This window comes from Lichenostomus cassidix, chromosome 2 (assembly GCF_008360975.1).
Source record: "Lichenostomus cassidix isolate B80296 chromosome 2, HeHo_3.0, whole genome shotgun sequence".
Taxonomy (NCBI): domain Eukaryota; kingdom Metazoa; phylum Chordata; class Aves; order Passeriformes; family Meliphagidae; genus Lichenostomus; species Lichenostomus cassidix.
Genome location: NC_139482.1, coordinates 36,092,486 through 36,119,329, shown reverse-complemented (window position 1 = coordinate 36,119,329; position 26,844 = coordinate 36,092,486). Strand labels below are relative to the sequence as shown.

General features: G+C 38.6%; 1 protein-coding gene across 4 annotated transcripts in view; it reads left to right on the top strand.

The window, feature by feature from the left end:
• Positions 1-26,844, top strand: part of SATB1 (SATB homeobox 1) — a 92,115-nt gene that overhangs the window by 13,992 nt on the left and 51,279 nt on the right. For 2 of the 4 annotated variants that reach the window (XM_085051067.1, XM_085051064.1), the window contains exons 2-5: positions 7,727-7,962; positions 11,725-11,901; positions 12,695-12,821; positions 13,550-13,673. In XM_085051067.1, the coding sequence (XP_084907193.1) occupies positions 7,752-7,962; positions 11,725-11,901; positions 12,695-12,821; positions 13,550-13,673 (639 nt within the window). In that variant the 5' untranslated portion in view covers positions 7,727-7,751. Of the gene's footprint in view, positions 1-3,744; positions 4,905-4,996; positions 5,067-7,726; positions 7,963-11,724; positions 11,902-12,694; positions 12,822-13,549; positions 13,674-26,844 lie in introns of those variants that run through there. The other 2 variants (XM_085051066.1, XM_085051065.1) reach the window with 2 other exon arrangements.

Here is a 26,844-nt window from a genome sequence, read left to right as displayed (position 1 = left end):
ATTTCAACATAAGCTAGTGCAAAATGTATTTATATATCATAAAAACAGTGCAACAACTTTATTAAGGATTAATAACCTTTATTAAGCATATATTTGCCTGCTGTATGTTGACTAGAAGCTATGAAAAATGTGATGTTACTATTGCCGCATGTTTAAATGATTGCCTGCATATGTATCCATGACAATATCTATTCATCTTCTGTTCTTTATATATGTTTTTATTATAAATATCTTTATTCTAGCTGAACATTTTAATATCAAAGTTGACACAGCAAAGTGCAAATTGGAATAGGTCAAATGAAAATCAGATATCTGTATCTTGAATTATTTCCAAGTAGTTTGGTATTGATAAGAGATATCTGATTGTTTTCTATCTGTCAAGACGTAGCAGCCTTCAGTAATTTGTGCTTTCTAGTCAAAGCGAGGGTTCCACGCTCAGCTTTCCAAGTCTGTAGTAAATACTTTACCAGGCGTAAGTGCTGTATGGGAATTAGATTAATCCATGTGGTAGGGAGTTTATAAGGTTTACTGCATATATGCAATTTCAAGAAGAGAGTTCTTTTCCATAATCATTTATTTCAAGCATAGGAAGCATATGCATGATTATATAATTAACAGAATATTTGTTTGTCAGTGTTTGGTTAGTGTGCGTAATAATATCATTATTAGGCCTTCTGTGCTCCTGTATTATCAGATTGTTATCTCCCTGCTCCTTTAATTCACTGTCTCTGCTTTTTAGATTAATCACTTAGTTTTAATCCAAACATCTTTTTTTTTTTTATCATTAAGAGAATGATTTGTGAGCACCAAAGCAAAAGTTATTTTAGAAGATTTTAATCTTTTGGTGGTTTTATTTGTTTTCGTTATTGTCATATCTGGTAATCATTTTTATAAGGTGGTATTTTAGTCCCAAATCTTATTCCAGATCATATTTGCTCTAATCAGCTCTCCATCTCTTAAATTATCTTCAATGTCCTTTTCCTCCATCATGCTGCAGGCAGCATACTGCCAGCTGAAACTCTCATATCCTTCATGATTTTCTTCTTTAGTGGTCAGTCTTGCTTACTGCTGAAGTTTACTTTATCGGGCTTTGAAAAAATAATACATTGGTATTTTCCACTGTGCCCACAAAGTTTCAATTAAACTAGTTAACGCAGTTCTCCTCCAAATATTCAAATATATTGGGAAATATATATATTTTTTTAGGAGGGACTGATACCCTATCTTGTTGAAAAAAGATTGCTTTCTAAACAAACAACCTGCTAGAGAGTCACCCCTTGATCATGTTATGGAAGATGTCATCTACATTTTCCCTTGTTTTTCTTTGTGAAACATGTTTCTTTGGTTTGGGGTTTTGGTTTTTATTTTTCCTTTTCAGCAGTCTCGGTAATGATCTTAGTAACCCTTTTGATGACACACAACATAGGTACAACTTTTCATGTTTCATACATATGCCACCTCCACTTGCACTGCTTTGAATAATAGTATTATGTAACAGTGTATTCATTTTCCTTGCATTTCTTTGCTTCTGAGATTATAATCTATTTTATGCACTGCACAATATGATAAATATTTCATGCATTTCACCCTATTACCATTTTCTTTTTCCTGCATGCCCTGTATGCTGTTTGCGCTTATTTTAGTAAACATCAATGTGATTCTTTACCTAGTCTTGATGTACTCCTCTTTTTTTATAGTAAGTAATATATGTGTAGCACAAAATTTTCTCTTCATGGCTTTAATGACTTGCCCTTTCTGTGTTCAGAGGCCATGCCATTTTGTGTATTACAGAACTGGTATTAGCTTCCCCACTCACCTACTTTTTCTGCTGCCTCATGTTTGTACTGTTTTTGTTGATATTTTGTTGTTGGTTGTTTTAAAGTTACTGCCCTAAACGTTCTGGTTATAAACCTGTCTATGCAATAATTCATGTTTTCTTTGGTCGATGATGCAACTTTCCTTTTAGGCATAGTCTGTTCAAACACTATGCATTTTATCAATAAAGAAGTTTAATTTTTCTCTTATCTCGCAGCTTGTACAAACTTGTTGCTTTCAAGTTTGGCTAGTTGGGTTACTTTTTTCCAAGGGCATGATGGGAAAAAACCCATGTCTGTCTGGCAGTTATTTATTTTGTCAATACTTTACCACCTTTCAGCTTTCACGTTTCAGGGGTGGCTTTCGGTCCCGCGCTGCGGACTCGACACAGGGGCAGTTTTGAGGCGCGGGATGCGGCATGTCGCCGTCCCGAGCCGGAGCGATGTGTCGCTCTCACCCGCGGCGTGCTGCAGGTTGCTCTGGTTGGCCGCGGCGCCCACCGGAGCAGCGCTGGATGATGCCCTCGCGGAACGGGGCCGCCTTCACCCAGCCTCGGCCGCCTCTCAGAACCGCGCCCGGTGCTTTTCTTTCAGCTCCGTCGGTATCGACGGCACGGCGAGAGGAGGAGAAACTTGTTTCCCCTGCCGTGGGCCGCTGGCTCCCCGGGGCGGCCCCGCGGCTCGCCCCCACCTGCAGGGCCCGGGCCGCCGCCGCCGCTGTGCACCTGCCCGGCGCGGCCCGCGCAGGCTCCGCGCGGAGGGGCGGGGGCTGCGCTAGCGCGGCGCACCCGGCAGCGCCGGCAGGATATTGTTCAGCCTTCACCCCCGCCCCTCTTCCTCCTCCTCCTCCTGCTGCTGCCGCTGCTGCTGCGCCCCCGTGCCCGTCCCCCCTCGGCTCGCCCCCTCCGCCACAGGCCCCATCTGCCGCGTGCGCGCGCGCAGGGGGCGCGCAGGGGCGCGGGGCGGCGCGGAGCGGGGCGGCGCGCAGCGGGCATTGTGCGCGGCGCAGGCAGGGCCGCCTCACCCGCACGCAGCTCGCTGCAAATTCGTGCGCGCCCGGAAGCCGCACGCCCTCTTCCCCCGGCCCCCCCGCTCACCTACCGCCGCCGGCGGCCGCCCCCCCGGCCCGGCCCGGCCCGGCGCCCCCTCCCCGCTCCTCGCTGCGGTCCCCCTCTGCCACCGCACTTCTGCCGATCCCCCTCCCCCTTCCCCGGCCTCCCCTCCCCCACGCCTCTCTCCTTCACCACCACCTCCTCCTCATCCTCCTCCTCCTCCTCTGCCACTTTCTCTCCCAGGACGCGTCGGATGATCCGGGGCCGCCGGGGAAGGGCTCCGGGCAGCAGCAGGGAGGCTGCGTCCTCCTCCCGTCTCTGGCTGTTTAAAAAAAAAAAAAAAAAAAAAAAAAAAAGCCGGTGGCCTCGGTGTTATTTTGTATTAAAATGAGGAGGAGGAAGAAGAAGCGGCGGCAGCAGCGGCAGCGAGCGGTAGCGGAGAGGAGGCTGTGAGCAGGGGACGGCGGCGGCAGCAGCAGGAGGAGGAGGAGTAGTGATGAGTCAACTAATAATTTAATGGGGACAGAAACAGAGAGAGGGAGAGAGAGAGGAGGGGGGGAGCAGAGCAGAGCAGAGCGAGGCAGCTCCGTCCGGGGACACACACACATACACACACACATATCCATGTAACATCCAGCAACAACCACCAAACCGGCCTAAATAACAACCATACCCAGCCAGCCCGGGGAAACGAGAATTAAAAAAAAAAAAAAAAAAAAAGACAAAATACAAAGCCTACCATTATTATTCTTTTTCAATTGCTACTGGGGGTTTTTTTTGCTGGCTTGGTTTTTGTTGTTGTTGGCTTTTTGCAACCTATTTTATATTTTTTACCCCTTCTTGCGAGTAACTCTTCTCGGAGTTCTCAGATTTTTCTTTTTTTTTTTTTTTTTTTTGCTTTGCAGGAGCAGAACCAGTTTTTTGTTGGTGGTTTTCTTTTTTTTTTTCCTTTTTTTTTTTTCCTGATAGGATTTTTTTTGTTGTTTTTTAATTATAATTTCTCCCGGTTTTGGACTCGGAGGGAGTGAAACCTCGTCACTTTTTTGTAGTGGTGGTGGTGTGCCTTGTTGTGTGTTTCCTTCCTCCCCTCTGTTCTTTTTCTCTCTCCCCTCCTCTCTCGCTCCCTCTCTCCCCCCTCAGTCGCACAACAGCCCCCGGTAAATGAGAGGAGACAGGTCCTCTCTGCCTTTTTTTTTTTTTCTTTTTTTTTTCCCTCCCCGGACCGCAAAGGCGAGATTAAAAGTGGCATTTTAGTGCCTTTTCCTGCAATTTTCTCTACACTTTTTTTTTCTTTCTTTTTATCTCCAGTAGCGATCTCTGGGGCTGAGGTTTCCGCAGAAAGTTTGGGGGCTGTTACGGTGTGTATTTTTGCGGAGGGGGAGGGGAGCGGGCTCCTTCTGTGTGTGCTGCTCCTCTGGGTGCCTATTGGAGAATAATAGTGTAAGTGACAACCTAGAAGTAGACTTTCTGCTCTTCACACTGGATAGAAAAGCTGCCTTTTTTTTTTCTTTGCTTTTTTTTTTTTTAATAACCCCCTTTCTCACTTGATCCTTTACGCATTGGTTTTATTTTTGAAAGGATAGCTAGACTTAAGTCACCCTCCACCTTAATTTAAACCTGCTACTTATTTTTTAATTATTATTATTATTAATTCCTCGTTTTGAGCGTTACACTTGTCTGATCAATTTGATCTGCAGCTCTGTCTTCCGTTGCTAAACCTCGAAATCTGGCTTTCTTAAAAGATATTTAATCTCTATTTTTTTTGTCCATTGCCATTTTTGCTCATGGCTACTCTGTTTCTCGCTATCTGTTTTTGCCCCTCCCCGCCTAGAGGAAAATAGCAACAAGAAAAAAAAAAGAAAAAAAATAAGAGAATATTAGGGGAAGTAGTCCTCAGGTCTGCTGCCCCCCCCGCCCCCCTTCAGAAAGGGGGGGACCTAAAAAACATCAGTCTTGAACTTCTTCCTCTTCAAGAGCACGGGCTGCAAAGGAAACCTCCTTTGTTTTTGTTATTTATATGCTGTCAAGTTTTGAAGTGGTGAGTTTCGGGTCGGTTTTGCTAATTTCACTCAGAAAACTGCAGTGTTTCTGTTTCTAGATAAGTACTTTGCTTCTTTGTCTCTTTAAAAGGTCACAGGGAAAGCTTGGCCTGGATTGTGAGAGCCATATGGAACGGATAAGTGCGGAGCCTCTCTCAAATGTGATTATGGGTTTTTATGGGGGAGGGAGGGAAGAGGAGGGGAAAGGCATGGGGAGGGGGCTGATTCAGGAGGAGAGAAAGAAATAATATAATACCGGCAGCGTTACATCGCGACAAAAGGAGATACCGCACCGACTCTCATTCAGAAATTGCGCGGTGTTACCGTACGTGTACGCTGGCTCCGGGAAACTGTGCCTTGAAATTGTGCTCTTCTCTCACTGATCTGTGATGAAAACTTGTAGTTGTGAAAGATGCCTAAATGCGAAACCCAGGGAAACTCCTGGCCTGGAACCGGCGGAGATGATAGGTCTTTCCTGCCACCCTCTCCCTGGGCAGGCCATGCTGGTTGTTGCTCATCACTATTCCAAACTGAGGTTTCAGTGAACTTTAGCCTTGGGCATGGAGTTTAAATTAGTAAATTAGGTGTTTTATGTGCATGTAATTTTGCTTTGTAACATAAAGCTTTTTACAAGATGACTAAGCGGTGAAAGGATGCCGATGGGTGGGTATTCTCAGGCCAAGCGAAAATGACCCATTTGGTGTTTTGGTTGCAGTCAGTGTATTAACTAAGTGGTGATCTATCACTTTTATTCACTGTACATGATGTAGTGCGATTCTGACTCATGATGACTGGATACTTTTTGTAGCAAAAAACCTCAGTGCCTTAGAGTACTTCAGAAGTTGCCAAAAGTGATGAGGAATTTCTTGTTCGAGGCTTTTTTGTGTGTATGTTTTCTTTTACTCTTCCCCCCCACACCCCTTTTTTTCCCTTTTTTTTGTTAATCCTCTTTTTCTTGAGATAGACCAATCTCCAAAAAGCAGCTCTATGGCATATTTGCATCGTCAGAAACATCGGAAGACGTTAACAGTTTGAGTCTGTAATTTTCTGCTTAGGTTACACTTAACACAGTTTAAAAAATCTTTTTGAAAAGTGGCTAAAATAGGCATGTTTACTGTTAATGAGACGCATGACCTAAAACAGATGGGGTAAAGATGAATGGTGAACCTTAGCCTGTCACCTAACAGCATAAGGAAAAATAACGATTGTCTGACCTTCATCTATTTGGTGGCATTCTTGAGGTTGCTTGTAAAGGTTCGAATTAATACATTGCTTCTTTCTTCACCATATCGGGAAAAACAGCATGATGTTCAAACGAGAAAAAAATAGTTTACAGAATTGTCATTGGCGGCATAAAAGTATATATATATAAAATTCCAAGATATTTAGACTCTAATAACTTTGCTGTGAAATGCGCAGAAAATGTATTGAATTGCTAAGCAGCTGAAAGAAAGTAGCAATTATCCGATGCACACCGGTCTTTCTAAATATGACTTCCTCAGTATTAGTATTTGTACTTGCTAATGTAAATACTAGTTCATAGATTAATGTCTGTTGACCTGTCCTTAGTGATTATATTATATATATATATATATATATATATATAAAAAACATAAATGTCTGTGTAGTTATATCTTTCCCTGTCAGGGAAAGGTAGGTAAAATGCCTAACAATCACAGGAGTATTGATTAATGAAATCATAACCAGAAAGATGCCTTTGCTCTCAGCAAGGTTTTTTTAATATAGTTGGCAAAACAGATTCTGATGAGTGACAAAAATTCTTGAAACTTGCTCTGTTATATTCTAGGCTTAGGAGATTTTTAGTGATTTAACTGTAATTGTAATTCATGGACAGAGGTTTCAAAAGTTTATAAAAAGGGAAGTACAAGCATGCTAACATAAACCTTTTCTTAATTTGCTATTGAAATTCTGGATTTTTGGTTTCAAATAGCTGTGTCAGCATCAGGTTTTGGGGGGTTTTTATATTTAAAGGCTTCAGAAGTACTGTAGAAATTGTGGAGATTTTTTCCCCAGCTTTGGGTTGGTGAGAAACTCTTCAGTTATTTTTCCTAATTAAATAAGCTACTCTGTTTAACACTTAAAGGCTAACATCTGAAGAATTGCATATTTTGAACTTTGCAAAAGTTGATAAAGTCTTTGTATAATATTGGTTAGGAAACTCAAAAGCAACCATCTCCCGCCACTGCTTTCTGAAGTTAAATGTCAAATTCTTTTCTAACTTCTATTTTTAAGGGATGGAGGAATTGTAAATTGACAGTAGTCTACATCTCTAATAAATCTGTTGCTCCTTCAAGTAGAGTTTTAACAATCTCTCTATTGTTGTTCATCCATTTTATAATCAAATAAATCAAGAAATTTTTCATTATTATCTTTCTCTCTCTCCCCACCATAAAAACATCCGCGATTAATAACAAACCTTTCTGTGAAATTTGTAACAATAGCTGTCTTGGAGCACACACCTTGACAATCATCATCGTTTTTATGAGTCTTAGACCCTCTCAGTTTTACCAGAATATCTCCAAAGATTCTTTTTTTTTTAAGAGGTATTCTGGTTGGCTTTTAAAAAATAGTTTCACTAGATTGTGATACAATGTCTCTGTAAACTGGGGTATGAGGTAATTTTTGAAGAATAAGTTTGTTTCTTTTAAAAAAGGCATTTCTTTCTAGTTAAAATAGTTATCTGTTCTTCTTTATGAGCTTATGATACATATATATCTGTCTCTGTACATGTGCAGGCTGTGTACGTATACATATGCGCACACGTGTACAACATATATATTTTTTTTTTGAATCATGGCAGGTGATCTTTAGAGGCGGGACTGAGTATGGATCATTTGAACGAGGCAACTCAGGGGAAAGAACATTCAGAAATGTCTAACAATGTAAGCGATCCGAAGGGTCCACCAGCCAAAATTGCGCGCTTGGAACAGAATGGGAGCCCATTAGGAAGAGGAAGACTTGGAAGTACAGGAACTAAAATGCAAGGAGTGCCTTTAAAACACTCTGGACACCTGATGAAAACTAATATTAGAAAAGGTAACACTTTTGATAATTTTTCATTAGAGAAATATAATTTATAATATTTGGGGGGGAAGCATTCTTTTGCAGACTCTACTTCATTTATATTTCAGAAATAAAATCTCCATTCTAAAATACATTATATTCCCAATTCTGATATAAATCACATTTGGGAAATGTAAGCTTCATTCTTGGGTGGAGCATCTTGCTTTTCAGGGTGGAGTCTGATTTTTGTTAAGGTAAAGGCTAGCTGCTCTGATTAAAGCAAATTCTTACATTGAAATGTAAGTAATATAGTGTATTAATTCTTTGAGTAACTGTTGGGCTAAGAAACGCAAAAATATGTAAGAGTAAATACTGAACCCCCAAAACAAATTCTCACCTTTCCTCATAATGATGGTCCTAAGATTGGAAGGGCAGCAGTATTTCCATAGCAGTTGCAAGTTGGTTTAAAGGAGAGAGTGTAAATCTTTAGGTATCACATTGGAAAACTCATTTATGATGTCAATCTTCGCAGTTTATTTTCTTAAGTACAATTCATTATTGAACAATGAACAACTTGGGTGTCATATTTTTCAGTGGCTGGTTTGCTGTAATTAGACATTTACACAAGGAAAAGGCACATTTAGAATCATTGATGTTTGTATATGGATGGCTTTTGTTTGCATTGAAAATACTTTTAAAGGACAATAATATACAAAATTTTACTTACCAAAATGTGTAAGTCTTTTTGACCATGTCCTGTGGGCTTGCTAATGTATATCAAAATATGCTGCATGTAATTTGGCATATGTCTTAAAACAGCCTCTACTTTTCCTAGTTTAATCAGTTATGCTTATAATCCAGATTTTTCTTGTATTTGCTAAGCAAAGTGCAAAATGCAACCAAGGCTATTAAACGCACAAAGTTAGAAGGCAGAGGAATTTCATTGTGTCTGATGCATAACATTTATCGTACAATCATTTATTTTTTCCTCGGTTTGGCGAAAACAAAGAATATATTGATCCTGAAATGAACAGACACAGCAGTCCGTATTGTTAGATCTTTATCTATTAAAAATGGAAAAACAGCACTTCAGCAAATTCTTTGGCCTCTGCTCATGATTACCCTATTTATTGATTGTTTGCCAAGAATGTATGCATCTTAAGAAAGCCAGGGTAAGAGCATTAAAAATATAATTTATTACGGCTTTTCAAGCAGAGTGCATTAACATTGTACAGTGAAGCAGTGGGGCTGTATAAAAAGGACTTTCTGACGCCTGCAAACATATAAGTTCCATAAATTCCTAAATAGGAGATTTCAGCTGTCTCTGGTATTATGTGATATTTGCACAGCAAACTTTAATGCCAGGACAGTTTTAGACAAGGATTCTACAGACTTCACTGCTCCTTATGGCAGACGTGCTGTTTACACAGACTCGTAAACCTTCAGCAAAAGCTCTAACACTGCCTTCAGGTTTAAATCATGCTGTATTTTTAGCAGGGAGCACTGACCAATGCTCTCCCCTTTAATACTAGAAGGTTATGAAGTTGCTGCACTTGGAGGTCTTGCCAAGTGCTAGCAGGAGTGATCAGCCAGCTGAGATTGTGCTCTTCTGTATAACATTTTTCACATTAACAGAAGGACACTAGTGACAGTTTGCTAAAAGATTTAGTGGCTTGATTTGTAGTCAGATGATACCTGTGTCACACTACCGGGATCCACCTCTGATTATCTACGCTGTGCCTCAAAATTTGGCCAGGAGGCTTTCCTGTGGTGTTTGAAATACCGCATTTTCCAAAATGCAACTCAGGAAACCATGTACCTGGCAAAAAGGGTGCTGATACGCCGCGAAGTACCTGTGTGTTGTGTCTGATCATGGCTTAATTTGTAGGAACTGATAAGGGGAAAAACAAATATGCTTTAGCTGGTTTTGGGTGCATCTGCACTGTTTGTTAGAATGAAGCTTTGCTTTCACCTTATCTTCAAGAATTACTGCTGAAACTACTTAAGAATTTTGAGCCCTTACTCTGGGTCAGACGGCAGTAGGTGAAACATCAATTGTGAGAGCCTGGAAGGGAGAAAAAACCAAAAAATAAACCACCACCTTTTTGCAGATGAATTGTGTGTGTCCACAGCTTATTTAAAACCAGTGAAGTAAACACCACTTTGCATGTGCTGCTTTTCCTTTGGTCTGCTTTCCCTTCCTGGCCAGTCTCACTCAGATTAAAAAAAAAAAAAAGACAAAAAAAAAAGCACTCCTTCCTGCACTACATAAATATTGGCAAGCTTTTACTCTTGTCTTTCAGTCTTTCATGCTGAGCCTATTGGGCAAACTGGAGTGAGTTTGTGAGCTTTTCCTTGCAAGCCTGAAGGGGTTTGTTTGCCAGAGATTGGCTCTCTGGTGAACAGATGTAGTTTAAATACACACGCTTAAGAGGTATCTTTTTTATCATGATTTCTTTCTATAGGTTAGAGCACAAATCAACAGACGTGGTCTTACTCTATTGCCAAGAGTAAATCTTCCTTTTAGATTACAGCATGTCTGGTGCACTTTAGCAGGTTAGGAGGTTTCTGTAAGTCTAGAGGGCAGTGGTTATAGAGGCATTAACATTGTAGGACTAATTGGAGTTCCTGGGTGCCCTGTTAAAATAACCCTTGTCATCATTTATGCTAAAGATTATACCCCTCTGGCAGGCTGCCATAAGACAGCTCTGTACATCTCCTTTTAACCCTTTTGCTTTCTGTCATTAAGGGATCCTAACCTGTGCTGCTGGAGACAGCAGAACAGGATCGGAGCTTAAAACCACAGGTCATCATGTCATCCATGTCCATCTGGGAGGCTGGGAGGGATTTTCATAAAGTCCAGGAATCTGATTGCTGGGAGAGACTTTGTCCCTAAAACAGTTTGGGTCATTTGTTACTTCTTTCTCTGTCATCAAAAGGGAGGAAAAAAAAAATAAACCAAAAATTTTAAAAAGGCAAAAGCAAAGAAAAAAGGTTATTTGCTTAATATTCCATGCAGTGTATGGCAGGTTTTGCCATATGATGCTACAAAACTGGAAATTAGTAATTAACTTTCAGGCATGCCAAAATAGCATTGTGGGATGTAAAGTGCAGGAGACAACAAGAAGAACAACAAAAATAAGCCCGAACTGCAAGTACACTTCTTAAAGTGGCATTGAAATCATTATTTGTTCCTTAAAGATGTGAGTGAAAGTAGTGCTGAAGTGCACTCAGTGAAAGAAGGAGAAATTAGTGTTAACTTTTGCCTTGTTTCCTTGTGTACTCTTTTCAGAGTGAATGTATAACACACAAGGTGATTTGTTGTTGATGTTGAAAGCAATTAAATATTTTTGGCAGGACTAAGAAAGTTTTAATGTTAACGAACAAAATTATGTGGCTGGTACTAAAATGGCTTACAGTGAAGACATCTGCAGTATGTATTTAGGTTCTCATGCTGCCTGCTACTCACAACAAATCAGGCAGGACAGAGAGAATCAACTTCTCTTCAGTCAACCTTGTTATTTCTATAGAAGGTAATTCTTTAAATCTGTACCTGGTCAAGCAAGGTAAATTTGCATTTCTGCTTTTCAGGGAGATGTATGTTTTGTAGAACTTTCTCTTTTTTTGGGGAGGGTGAGGGGAAAGGACTCGGGGAATATGTTGATCAAATATTTGTGATGAATCTTGATGCCTCCTCTGCCTGTTCGTACAGGTTTTATTTACATAACGCTGTATAGACCCACCTACTGTACTATAACTCAAGCTTAATATGTTAAATTTAATTTTTTTTAATAGGAAGTATGCTTCCAGTTTTCTGTGTAGTGGAACATTATGAAAATGCCATTGAGTATGATTCTAAGGAGGAGCATGCAGAATTTGTGTTGGTGAGGAAGGATATGCTTTTCAACCAACTGATTGAAATGGCATTGCTATCTCTTGGATATTCTCACAGCTCTGCTGCCCAAGCAAAAGGTAAATAAGATTATGAAATTGTACAATGAATTGTGTTTGTTTGTGGGGTCTTGGGGGAGGGGCAGGATTTCTTTCAGGAATGCAATGCAGGTTTTACTTCCTAAACTTCTTGCAGAATCTGTCTCTGTATTTTTTTTCCTTAATGTCTTTTTATTTAGTGCACATTTTGTTCGTGGTGAATGTGGAGGTAAATTCCTTTTTTTCTTTTTTTTTTTTTAAAGAAGAAAAAAAGACTTCAACTGAATCATTAGTATGCTTATTGACCTTAATAATCTGCTCCACTGAGGATCCACAAGGAAGTGTAAAGCATATTTGAGCAGATGGACTGTTGAGAGTCAACTTGCATTTATGACTGAATATCCAGCTCTGTTTCTTTTATTTTGTTCCTGATGGTTTTATAGACTGCAAAGTAATTTTTTTTGTGCTCAGTTCTTGCATTGCAAAATCCTTTCTAATTTGTTAAGAGGAATGTTAACTATTATATCATGTTTATTGAATTCATGGGAACTTAGGAAAATATACTTCTATACATATTAAAAATTCTCTACTGTAATGTATTTGTATAATTTCTTAATATAGATAAAGCATATTCTTGGTGATATGTGGGTGGGGTTTTTTGGGGGGGCTGGTGTTCTTTTGTTTTGCCAGATTTAAGAGGCTAGAAACAAAGGTGGTGATCATGTTAAAATCAGATATTTCTTTTGCCCCTAGGAATCAGGTAAATCACCTTCTTTAAATTTTTTCTGCCCTTCTTGCCCACTCCCCCTCCCCTCAAAAAATTACAATCCTGCAGGACTTATCCAGGTTGGGAAGTGGAATCCAGTTCCACTCTCCTATGTGACAGATGCCCCTGATGCTACAGTAGCAGACATGCTGCAAGATGTGTATCATGTGGTCACACTGAAAATCCAGTTACACAGGTAAGTTGTATACCAGTTCTGGGACTGTGAACTGTTACTTGTCAGCTCTTAACTGTTAATATTGCTTGTATTTAATTCCCACTGTGCTTTGTGCTCAAAGTACAAAGGCTTGCCTAAATTCCTTTTTAGTTACTCTAATTCTTCTTTAACTTACAGTATACTGTTGCAGAAAACTTTTATAGCTCTGATACATAGATTTTCTTTGGATATCTCATTAAAACTATATTGCATTTTAGTCAATTAAATGATGCATTACAAGAAGGCATTTTACATAAAGTTTACTTAAGAGAAAAATATTTTTGCATATCATGAACAGTACCATCTGTGTGCATTTTGTAAAAGAATGACTTGCTCGCACTTATTGTTGCTGTCTAGGTTCTTAAATTTCACGGCAACAAAAAAGAAAAAACGGTTAATATATTAATGCTTTTCATGATCAGTCGTGAGAAAGCATTACACCTTAAATTGTTTTACCAAGCGCATCAGAGCAGGAAGGTAGAAGTAACATGAAAAAATAGTCGCCACATGCAGCTGATGTATAATTCATGCATCAATACAGCAGATGTGTTGTATAAAGTAATTAACTAATCGGAACAATCAGGAGACCGAGAGCAATCTCCAGATGCATCTGCTTGATGCGCAAAATGAAATCTGTCTGTCTTAAAGGAATGTTCTGCAGCAGGATGCAATCTTGTAATAATCCCTTTTCTAATCTGTGTTTCAAATAGTTGCCCTAAACTAGAAGACTTGCCTCCTGAACAATGGTCTCACACAACAGTAAGAAATGCTCTGAAGGACTTACTGAAGGATATGAACCAGAGTTCATTGGCCAAGGAATGTCCCCTTTCACAGGTACTTTGCATAACATGTAATAAATAATAAAGCACTATAGGCAGTGCTGATGTGAGATTTGAGATTTCTACAGACTGTAGCAAGTAGTACCCGTGGAGTGGATCTGCCAAAAATGCAAATGCATTTGACCACTTCATGATCTTTATAAATATGCCTGATTCATTTTGAACATAGTCTTAAAATGTTTCCCATGGGGAGTCGTGAAAGGTTGTTTACACCACACTAAAATCATCTCACAGCAAACTGGATTTTAACTGGTTTTTGTCTTCAGTCTTTGAACTGCTTTGATGCAACTACTTTTTTCAAGCACATGTGTTCAAGATGTTAAAAGGCTCTTTACTTACTGCTGTCAAAAGTACTATTGAATCTGAATGCTTGTTAGATAACCTACAGTAGTTTTAAATGCTAATTCATAAACTGAGACAGTCTTTGGCATGCTATAAGAGAACGGAATAAAGAATAAAGCTCTTTGGGTGATATGTTGTTGTTGCAAAGAACCAAAGGAAAATCAGTCATTTATTAGTTCTAATCAAAATATACCTAAGCAAAAATGAAACCTCAATTTATGCATTGCTAAATATTGAACTGATGTGTTCCTCAAGCCTTAGTCGTATTGTTCTATTTTTGCCATTCTTTTTGTTCTTCTCTTGTCAAATTACTGCAAAGGCTCGACTTATTTTTCTACACAGTATGGTGTCCAATGATGCTGTGGTGGGAACATGGTATTTTTTTACCTTTTAAATTTTAAAATGCATTTCATTGTAGTGCAGTGGAGACAAATTCAGTATACAAATAAATGATGCTAGTTGTGGCAGGAAGGGAAAAAGGGAAATATAGGAAATGAAGGTATTTTTATGGGGATTTTATTTCTCTTGCTTAGAATACTGGAGTCTTTGTCTCTGAAAGATTTCAGTTAATCTACAGAAGACTACTCTCCTCCTCTGTCTATTTTTCGTGAAGGTAGATTAGCAGACTTGTTTCCCATCACTTTTTTTCCCCTACGGTTAGATTGTTTTCAGTGATGTGGCTCCAATATAAGAAGTTTTGAAGTGGAAATAATCAAAATTATCTTCACTGGTTGCAAACCATTCCCGTAATATGTCTACAAAGTTATCTTGTATATACCTACTATAAAACCATGTGAGTTTTTGCAATGCTGGCTTATGGAGGCTGCAGATAACTTGGGATTTTTCTCCTTTTTAATCTAATAGTGCTACATTTTACTTGATATTGATAGAAAGCAAATAATTTCTATAGAGATAGAATATCTCATTTCTATTTGAACATTGTGTTTCACAAAAGAGTTTTAGTAATTACATTCTTCTAAAAAAAATTCTTTCAAACTATACTGAATTTTTATGTAATAACTTTAATGGACAAAAAACCATCTTGCTTAATAGCAGCTCTTCAAGTTAATGCTTGAGATGACTAAAACTCCAGATTACAGAACTCTGATTTGGGACTGTTTGTTTACTGGTTTGTATTTCTTTATTTGTAAAAGAATATACTTAAAGCTGTGAGCTTCTTTCTGTTGTTAAAAGCGTGCTTATTACTTTTGCCATCTCTATCTTCACCAGTGCTGCCATAGTTGGATTGCAAGAATTTAAATAGCTCCTGCTTTTCTTTTTTCTTTAAAAACCAAATAATTTTAAGCTTAAAATATATTTATTTATTTATTCTTAACTTTTGGAAAAACAAGCAGTTACAGCAGTTGATCAAGAGCCCATCAGTCAGTCTGACTCTTCCCGTTTTCCCTCTGGGAGCTTGAAGGAAGATGAGTTGATCTGACAGCGTCCTCTTCACATGAGTAAATTGATCTGAATACTGCCTGTATTTACCTCCAACTCCCTGTATATCACTCCTATGGAAGGGGCACTGATTTTGGAGTGTCAGTGTTTTATTAAAGATACTAAAATTTGTCCTGCTGTGGCGTGCTCCTGCATCAGAGGTGAGAAGTAAGAGCAAGGCAGAGGTCAGGAAGCAGTGTTTCCTTAGGGGATCCATCAAAGTTCCAGCATAGGAGAGTCTTCTGAGAGCGGAGAAGGGGTATCTCCTGTTATGTTCTTCCACGGGTATAGGCAATGCCCTATGAAGTGCTCCATCACAAATGCAAACTAGTGCAGTGACACCGTACCATAACTTATTAACACTGTTATGGATTTAATAAATTAACACAGAAAAATGACAAAGTGGAAACGAGAGGAGTTATTGTTTTCTGTCACTGTCATTAGCAATACTCTGTTTTGTGTAGGTATGGAAGGACTTGTTTAAAAGTAATTAAGCTGCTGTGCTCAATGCATTGCATCTCTGAAGCCCCTTTTTCACTTAGAATTTACTGTATTTTTTGAAGCAATCTTGCATTTTATAGATTAAAAAATTGCTTATATTTGTTCAGAATACCAGCATTCTATGTACTGAAAAAAAGTAAGAGCAAACAAGCAAACTATTTTATAGTGCAGATACACTGAATAGCTTGAAAATATGTGAACAAAACTTTGAGAACCCATCTGTTTCAATTATAGAGTCTTGAAAACTTAAAAGCATTATTTCCTTGAGTGTATTTTTTTCTTTTAATTTTTTTAGTCATTTATTTTCTTGACCAACTAAAATCTTCAGGCGTAAAGGTACGAACTCTTCACGCCTTTCTTGGTAAAATACCACTGTGGCTTTTGCTCTCATTAGGACAGTTGAATACATGGTCCTTTTTGAAGCTACTGTAATTGCCTCACTCTGTGACTGTGTGGCTACACCTGAAGGTCAGCTTTATTGCTCAGTGTATGAGCCCACATCATGAGGAATCCCTGTCAACATGACTTGGTGTGCTTAGGACGGACTGGAGCAAACGTATGGCTCTGACCTGCTGTGGAATTGCAAACAGCTGTCCATAGATCTAGACTCAAATTTTTGGGATCAAGCAGTCAAGGTAAAAGGACACTGGAAATTTTGCATGGCAAAGCCAAGCCTGTTCTGAATTATGTGCTGAAGTGCATATTTTCGTGCTTTACATTGGGTTTGCAGATTTTATTGCTGGAGACCGGCGGCATGTGCAGATGCTGAGTGAAAGATTTTTGCGTTTGATACGCACAGCTTGCTTCATTTCTGTTTCCTCTCCAGACCTCTTTTGATGGGGAAGGTAACTTGGAATTTAATCTAGGGCTCAATTTTGGGCCGTCTTGTGCATTCCATTAAATTGGTCTATCTCGCGAGTGGCCTAGATCTCATTTCCCTCCTGTTTTGGCTCTTCAGTCTCCTAAGGGTTGTAAAGAAATTGTTCTACCATCAATTCTTATTTCCAAACCCTTGCACAGAAGCTCTACTCTACCTCAGTCTTCTGGGAGCTGCTCTAAAGTGATCAGGCAGGCAGCTCTGTTGCATTTACTTATTTAATGTTAGTCCTTCAATGTCTCGCCTTAGTCTTGGCATTTTCATACTTCACTTTCACAGTTTTGCTCTGTTTTGATTTTTAGTGCAGAAGTTTCTTCTTACTTCCACAGTTAATAGCTGAAATACTACAAGCTGTATTTTTTCTGATATTAATAAGGGCTTTTTCCCTCTTTTGCCCCTATTGAATTACTGTGTCTTTCTCTATGTATTTTTATATATATATATATGTATGATATATATAGTTGAATCAACTTTTATGAGGAAGAGGAAAGAAACATGGAGTATTGGTCAGAGAAAGGGACAGGAAATTCTTTTGATAGTTCTGGAACAAACTCACCGTGTGCTTTTGAATGTTTAGATGTACCTCTTATCTTCAGTTCCTGTAACCTTTTCCATGAAAAGAAGATAACAAATCACCTACCGAATGAAGAGATTGTAAAGATTAATTAGTATCTGGGCACTGATTTGAAAATATGGCAGTGATCAAATGACATTGGCTTTTCTACTGGTATTATCTTGACTGATTTTTTTTTTTCTACAGAAAGATTTTCTAAATGATTGTTGTTAGTATTCACAAACAGGCACTTTGTCAAAGCACTGCAAAAGAACTCCTGAAGCAAAGTATTCTTTTTCTTACCCCATAGTATCCTGAAATGTGAAGATATTTGGAATTTTTTTTTCCTTTCTTCCTTTTGCTCATCCTTTAAAACTGCTTCTCTCTAGTCTGACTCTCAGGACAACGACGAGTCAGTGCATTATAGATGAGAAATTCTAGGTCTGATATATATTAGAATCTCAAATCTCAATGGCTTTTTGTTCAGTATTTTGTAGGGGACATGCAGTATTTCCAAAAAATATATCCAGAGGCTGTGATACTTGGGGACATAGTAATTTACGGACTATTTTGAAATTTTTGGAAGATATTTGTGTGTTCCCCCCTTCCCCCGCCTATAATGTCATTTACATAATTTTGCTCTTGGTGATGAGGGAATAGCGTTATTTCAGTCAGAGAGATATATGCTTGCATTCCCTGAAACGTATGCATACACAGAACAAGTGCTGGTATGGTACCCAAGTCTGAATAGTTTTGCACTTGTGACAAATATAACTATCCTGACTGCATTTTTAACAAGCTTTCATGCTGTAGTGAATGATTCTCTGCCTCTGACATGGGCATAGTAAAGATCATATACTTTCCTTTCTGTTCAGATATCCTGCCTTGAATTTGCATGCAGTCTTGTGCAGACTTTATTTGACCTGGCATAGACAACAGACAGAAAGCTTTCTTGGAACATCAGTGTTTCTCAGTTCACCTGATCTGAAGGCACTTGGCCATCATAGCAAATACGCAGCTCAACAGAAATTCTCTCACGTTTCCATGCTGCTGTTCTGAGCTACCCTTCCAAAATCCTAACAAAAATAGTTGTGTTTGCTAAAATTAAAATTTCTATACCTGTAGAGCATCAAGGAATAAGCTATTAAGAGTTGCCAAAATACATACTTTTTATGAGCAGTTTTTGATTCATGCTTTACTAAACCAAAAGGTGTTTTTTGCCCCCTCCCCTTTCAATTTTACCTGCCTAGACCTGAGATCAAGTCCTTGGATTTCTTTGTTGCTTGTAAGTCTCTTCTGTCTTCCTCCCCTCCCCCAATAATTAATAACCTGAGTAAGGAATGCAGCTCTTTTTTCTGCTTTAGAAGTTACTGTACTTTAGATTTTAAAGATGTCATTAATTATTTCAGGGAAGTAAATCCTTGAGGGCCTGGGCTCAGGTTTTGGCAGGCAGGGCTTTTCAACCCACCCCCCACTTGTTCAAGAGCATTCACTCTGATGTCTCTTCAAGCTGACATGGTATCTGGATTTTTAAAACATTTGCAATTAACTATTAAAATTTGTGCCTATTATTTTTAGTCATCCAGATAGAATGGACAGTGCAGAGCCTATTGCTGATGGGATGAGCAAGATGTAATATGTGTTTTGGTGGAGCCGTGTGAGGACATTCACAGGGTACTCAACATTTCAATTGATTGATCGTTTGATCATTGATTTATGCCCTTTAGATGCACCTAAACACTCTCAGTGTTAAAGCTATGCCAGTCTATCTGCAACTGTTTTATCTGCGCAGCACCCTATTAAAGGCAAAAATATATAGCTATTTTCTTCTGCCTTTTCATTAGAATTAAGTGTAATAATTCTTTAGGATGTAAAGTCACTTTCCAAAACAGTTAAGAGGCCTGAAATTATTGTGGGAGGAGGGGGAAAACATGCTTTGTTCCTCAAATAAAAGCAGTTTCTGACTTCAGTGGAGCATGTGAGGTGCTAGCATGTTCCTTGTTATCTGTGCTGTAATGAGGTCTTGTGTTTCTGCTTCTGAAAAGTGCAGGAGTCCAAGAGAGGATGGTGCTAGTGTTGAGTTTGTTTGGTTTTGTTTTTGTTTTTTTATTTTGTATTTACACTCCTAAAATCAGCTTTATGGAGTTATAAGCACCTGTCCTCAACCAGGCTCTCTTACAAACCAAGTACTAAATTAAAGCATTTTTGGGACTGTGCATCCCACTTTGAATGCTAACCACTGTTTATTGTATCTCAGCAATTTTGAGAACTGTGCCATGTGTATGATTATCTACATCATATGGACTTCAAGTTTTAGGGAAGTGACAGAATAAAAAAGGAACACAGTGCCTTTTCTTCTGATGCGTTTTCCTTCTAAAGAATACATGTGCTGTAGAACTGAGCCTGACTAGACTTCTGTTTTCACTCAGTGTTCCTGAGAATGGTATATAGAATAACTTGCATTTTTGATATTTGTGGTGGTATTCTTCTTTTAGTAGATACATGTATACATATAACCATGCTTTTTTTTTCTTCTGGGTACATTTAGTGGGTTAAGAGGCAGTCAAGAAAGACACTACTACAAAATTCTGCATTCATTTGTATTCGTTCATGTTTCTTGCATACCTCTTAACACAGTCACGGCCAAATACAAACCCTGATTCATTTATTTTTTCCATAACTTTATTAAAGAGTTAACAAACCACTTCTCCAGTGTTCTTAGAAGCAAGATAGCAAATAAATATATATTTTTTTCTTCTTATTGGCAAATTTTTGGCTGTGGAGTACTGCACAAGTATAAACAACATGAGAGATCCTTTAACATAACATGAGAGAGCCTTTAGTGGCTTTGCTCCCTAGCTTTGGAACTCATTGCCAATTGAAGTAAGGAAAGCTTGGCTGTTGGGACTTTTAAATCTAGACTTAAAAGTTATTTGTTCTGTTTAGCATTTTTAAAATGATTCTATTAGGAATTGTATGTGCTTCAGTTTTAATTTTAACTCATAATGATTGTAAAGCACCCTGGGATGCTTGCATGAAGGGCGCTACAGAAACCCAAGATTGTATTGTACTGTGTTGTAATGTATTGTATTATTACATGGTACTGGAGTTGGACCACGGACAATTCATATAGAAAGCATTTGAACACTTAGCTAAAGATAAGGGGGGGGGGGTAGTGCCTTTTCTTGCTTCTTTTCCCCCTTTTCTGTCAGTTATTTTATTAAACTAAATTAACATGGCAGTTATTCCCTAAGAAATGCCAGCATAATTTACTGCTGCAAAGGGGCTCAAAATGTAAACCAGATGATAAACTAAAAATAAAAAAGTCCACATTAAGATTTAATTGCACTTCCCTTTCTATATTACGTTCTTATGTAAAATACATTACAAAACAGTACATTCTTTATCACTTCCTTCACTTTTAACTGAATTTCATTAACAATAAAGAAATATATTGTCTCTATTTTCAGTAATGTCACTTGACAGTTAATCCCTTAACTTGATGTACATGTCTTTAAGATTTCTTTTTTTTTTTTTTTTTTAATAAAGAACACGATAGCACTGACTGGAGCCAAGTATTGCACAATCATGTGATTTGCAAGTTTCCCAGCTCGCAGCTTTGCCAGTGCAGGTCAATTCACACCTGCCACACTTATGCCATTCTGGTCCTCATGTTGCTTTTCCTCAGCGATTGTCAGAGGTAGACTGAGTTGTGCATGCAGCTCCTTCCTTCCCCCCTCTCTCCCCACTCCAAATGTGTGCATTGGAAGTGTCTCCTCAGGAATTAAATGGAGTTTAATTTCTGTCCATTAGAAAGCTGCTATCCACATCACCAATTAAGCCTTCTATTTAAAGGGCAAGGAGATACGTATGTCTACATCTTAATCACTGCTGTGACTGGTTTGCAGAGACCTTCTCTGACTGGTTCAGTTATTACTAGCAGTGGTGGGAGGCACAGGGATCAGTGTGGTTATAAAACCTACCCAAAAGCTGAGCAAATTCTGTAGGTGCTGTAGCGTCACTGTCAGCAGATTTGAAGCTGAGGTACATCTGTGTTAGGGGACACAGGGCTGTAGGCATAAAGATGCGCTGGGAGAAAATTACTTGAATTGGTAATAATTTTTACCTGATGGGAGCAAAAGCAAACAGGACCCACTTGTTGAGAGGCAGTGCTCAGAGACTCTCAACCTTGTCAGACCAGACTCATTGCATGCCTTCACTCTAATCATAACTTAGAAGAAAAGAGATGAGTTTCTCAGACTGAGCAAGACTCTCAAAACTTGCTCCTGCACCATCACCACTTTTTTCTTTTTTAATTAGTAATTAAGTTCTTCCTTTTTATGTCCAAGAATCATGGTAGGAGAGCCCTAAGGCAAGGGTGAGCTTTGTCTCTCTTTCCTTGGACACTTCCTTAAGAGCAGCACAAATGGTATCAGATTCCACTGGTACCTTGCAGCAGTGATCAGAGGACAGGTTTTTCAGGACAGTAGCAACCTCAGACGTGCCTCACTCAAAGCCGTGGAATAAACTGCTCAAAAGGGAAAAGTTCTGTTCCCCAGAAGTGGGAACACATGAAACATTCTCCTCATATACACCTGTCTCATTTATTTTTATTTTGTCTTTTAAGTACTAAGATTACCTATGCTCAGAGCTGCAGTTTTTCTATAAGCTTGCTCCAGAAGAGGGGGGAAAGTGTGCCTAGCTGTGCCACTGTTCCAAAGGATTTGATAATTTACAGTAAACTGTCAGGGAGAAGGATGAGCTTTGTGATCATGAAAAACTGAGACACATGCAAAGGACATTGGTATCAGTGGCCTTTCTAGAGACAGAGAGGAGATTTTAGCTCCATAAATTTACCTAGGGTGTTTATATTTGAATCAGCATATTTTGACTTTCTTAAAATTTTAAGAGTTGTGTATGTATTTATATATTTACATATATATCACAATAAAATTCCACCAAAATATCTGTGCCAGCTACCACATCTGCCAGCTCTTAGAGGTGTGGTCCTTACTTTGCACTTTTTGTAAGGAGAATCTTTGTGTGCTAAATCTAATTCAGCTAAATTTTTTCTAATGTATATGTTTTAATACAATGAGTACTTAAGAAAAAATTTTCAGTGAGTGGAACCTCAAAGTGCACATACATATTCCTCACGGAAAGCTAGCTGGAACATTTCTCTTTTGAGATACCTTCTTTGAATCTTTGATTTTTTTATGAATTCTTCAGAGCATTTATACTTTTTCACAAACTTTTGCTAGTGAAAGATAGCAACACAGAGGCAAAACTAGTATCTTGGCTAATGTAGCTGCTTAAAATATCACCTTAGTGATTTTACGTAGCAGAAGTTAAGAATCCACAGCAAATTTCATACTATAAATTACTTTTCTCCTGACAAATTTTTATGTTTTTCTCAGTACAGAAAGTAGTTTGTTCATGTGCTTTTAGCAGCACATCCCTCGTAGAATTTGGGTCTATATGATTAAGAATAATCAGATATACAGGTGGTTCATAAAGAGGCATGAACTGAAACAGTAAGACTCACACAACCATTTTAACAAAGGATAGATAAGTGATGTTACATTTGGCACTAGAGGGGTATTTAAGCAAGCAATCAGAGGCATGAGAAATACACTCACAAGGAGCAGAAATCAGTGAAGTTCAAACGAAATGCTAGTCATACATTGGGAAAAAAAAAGAGAAAAGGTACATAAAAGGTACATATGTAGTGAAAGAGGATGTGATGAAAGATCCAGCACAAGATGTCTTCAGATAAATAGCAGATGATTTCTCTAGCTCGACCACTGGTAACTTGGCTGAACTCAAAAATTGCTACACGAAGTTCTAGGGTCTCTTCTTATGTAGATACCAAAATGGATGTTCAAAATGGCCTCTTTTGATTTTAAAAATCTGCAAAAGCTTATGTAGAAGATGGAAAAGAGATCAAAGAAAAGGCTTATCCTTAACACCAAAAGAAATTCAGCAAGGCAACTGTTAGTGCTACTGAGTCTGATGACTTCTTGTCTGGACATTGTGCCTTAGGGCTCAACTTCATGCCAGACATCTGATGCTTTGCTTAGCAGAACAGTGGAATCCGAGAAGAGACTTGCTGAAAATCATGTCCTATTTCCCAGCAAGGAAATCTCCCATTACATGGTGGATAATATTAAGCAAAAGCTGTAGTGAAAACAACCATTGTGGATGGTTGAAGATAGAACAATTATAAACATCTCTATCAGGAGAATATATATACTGCATTTTTGTAGAAAAGTTTAGCGTATACAAAGCTGACTTAAATGCATTAATGGGTCTAAAATGTCTTGTATCACACAAAGCATTTGCATTAGGTTAGTATTTGAAACCACTTTTCAACCACGTTCATTAGGATAAACATTCCAGATAGGAAACAAGTCAAAAGCAGTCTGACCTGGCTGGAACAGAGTGGTTGGAAAGAAAAGCAACCCACCAGAGAGGAATGCTGAAGGTGTCTTGGATTTTCACCAAATCAGTCTGTGAGATCTCCAAGACCCCACCTACCTCTTTATTCCCATACAAGAAATGTTGATTTGTGTCTTGGGTGATTTGGATTGTCCTCCTGGGCTCTGATTTCCTGTAGTCCCATTCATTGCATCCTAAGAAGAGGTGAGTGCAGATGCACAGGCTTCATGTAGTACATGGCTTAGTGTAGGAACAGCAGCCTTCTGGAGAAAGGCTGAGGACCCTGTCACCACATGGAACTGGTAAGGAGGGATGGAACTTACCCTGGAGTAGCTTAATTCTGGTCCTGTGGACTTGAAATCCAGCCCAGGTTGGCTTCTGGGTTTGTCTTCATCCAGCGGAAATCCTGCCTGTACTCCCCAAGACAATGTTGTAGTGGACACCAGTGGGATGAGTCCTTGAAAACATGCATTCCCAGTTCAAGCTGAAATAGCAGTTTAAAGCAATCTAATTATTTCATAACAGCTCTTTCAAATGGATTCCTGGCTAAAATGGATAGCGCTTTTCTTACCCATGGAGCTCTCAAATTTCAGAGCTCTGCTGGCAAAGACACTTGCATAATCAAAATCCTAGGGTGTCATAACTCACCCCTCAATTTCATTTTCATTCTGTGAAGTAAACCAAGAATTAACGTATTAAATGCTGGTTATTTTACATTCTATATTTTATCCAAGTTGTTTTTAGGAAGGATTTAGCCAGGACTTTTACTACTAAGTGCCTGCCATTTACAAATCGTGTGCAGTAAAATCGGGATTCTTAAAAAGATTTGTGTTGGACATCTGACAATGAAGACAAAAATGTGTTATGTCTCCTTATCTTTTATAGGTTGAGGTTGTGACTTCTTTCTCTTTCTTCTTTCTCTTTTTTTTTAAAGTCTAAGGCACTGTGCCATGAAGCTTGTAAGGCAGTTATGAAGTTCTTCAAATCTGAATTAACATTTCCCACCTACCTATCTTTCTCTCTTTTAAGCTTTTAACCTTTGTAGATATAAGAGTAGTATCTTGGGAAGCAGCTTTTTATTTGAGCTTTATTTATATCCATCAGTGGGAGATGCTCGGAAAACATTGGGAGAATGCTGCTCTGTCATGCAGCAACTGGGAATTTACATTACAGAACGGTAAAAATAGTGCAAGGATCAGTTCCTTCAGATGCTGAATCCTCATTTCTGATTTTCAAAATCTTCCCATGTGTGGGTATATTTCTATACGTATATAAATATATGCGTATATATGTATATATAATTTGGGTTCTTTTAGTTTTATATCTTTCCTCATTATATTCAATGTAGCTTTATGTTTACAATAATACATACATTTATAATACTTAAAGACAACATAAGGCAGAGAAGGAGGAGGAGATAATTTAGGTTTTTCAAGGATAGGAGAAAGGAGGAAAGACATGCTAGTGCATTGGAAGAAAAGCTTGTGCCATCATTGTAAATCTGCGTTTTATTCAGTTTTAACTTATATGACCAGGATTTGCCATGCAGATCCTTTTTCTCCTGACCCTGGCAACAGTATGGAGGTCAGATAGCCATCCAAGTGCAATGCCAAAGGCACAAACAAAAGTTTTTTCTTCGCTGTCCATCTGTGGGGTTTTTCCCTAATCCTACATGTTTATAGGGCATATGACAACAAATTCTGTTGCATTATTTACTATAGTTCAAGCTAATGGACCAAGGAATTTAACATAATTCTTCATATGCAGTTAAACTGTCCATGTCATGATTCCTTGCCCAAAAACCAGCTAGTGGCTGGATATATTTGGTCTGCTTTTATTCAGAATGGCAGTTGATATTTCTCTGCTGTGCCAGAACACTAGGAACAACATTTTGCCCTGGTTGGGTTTTTGCAGTACGTGGGCTGGTGTAGGCTCAGGCAGGCTAAAATCTTTTGATTTGGGGATAATCTTGTGTTATCCGGTTGGGGCTTGAATGTTCCCTTCTCATTTGAAAAATGTTAACGTGGAGCCTCCTGAGAAATAAGCACTCATAAGAGTTTGGCTTGTGTTAGAACTGCTGCTTGCTATTTCCAGGCAAACAAAAGCCACTGATAGTGGCCAGAATAGGGGAAACAAAGTTCCTCTGTCCTTTATGAAAAGATCCCCCCCTCCATCTGCCCCCAAATCTTTAAGTTCTGTTCTGCAACTTTATCACTATTCAAACTAGGACTAGGGACAAAGGCTCATAGCTTTTTTCTTTTACTTTTTTTTAAAAAGCCATGTTAAGTTTGCAGCATTGGAACATGCTTCCCTGCTGGTGTCTAGGGATGTAAAGCAGAGGATTTATGGAAGACAAAATAGAATAGAGCCTTAAAAGTTTGGCTTTAAAAAATGGAGCCAGTGGTTTGACAGATTGTTCAGTAAATGTTCATTTTATTGAGAATTATAAAAAAGGTGCTTAACGCCTCTGTACCATTAATATCATACATTAAAAGGGTACTGTCAAGATTAGTGTTTCAGCTCTGAAAATTGACTGTAGGGTTTATGGGCAGCACTGTTCATACTCTGCTTGTAAGATGAGGTATCTTCTATTTATCACTTCACAAAACCATTATGTTGTTACAATGCTTTATACTGAAAAACTTGATAAATAGTAAAACGTAAATAAAATCTCATTTGAAAAGTGAGAGAATAGTTGCTGCCTGTCTTATAGCCAGATTTAGCAGATGCGGGTTTGAATGTAAAACAGTTGTGAAAATAGCCAGTGTCAAACTAGTGCAAAATTAAACTTGTGGGGTGTTCTGTTTTCAGTGTCTGTCATTGTTGAAGTACTCCATTTCAAAAGCATGCATTCCTTTCTACAGAAAAAAAAATCAGATTCCTTAGTTGAAATTAATTAGCATTCAGAAACCAGATAGCATGTTTTTGGGTATTCATGAGATCTCTGTTTGAAAAAATGTTTTTAACTTGTAGAAATGTGTTGCAACACACAGATGGGAAGAAAAAGAAAAAAAA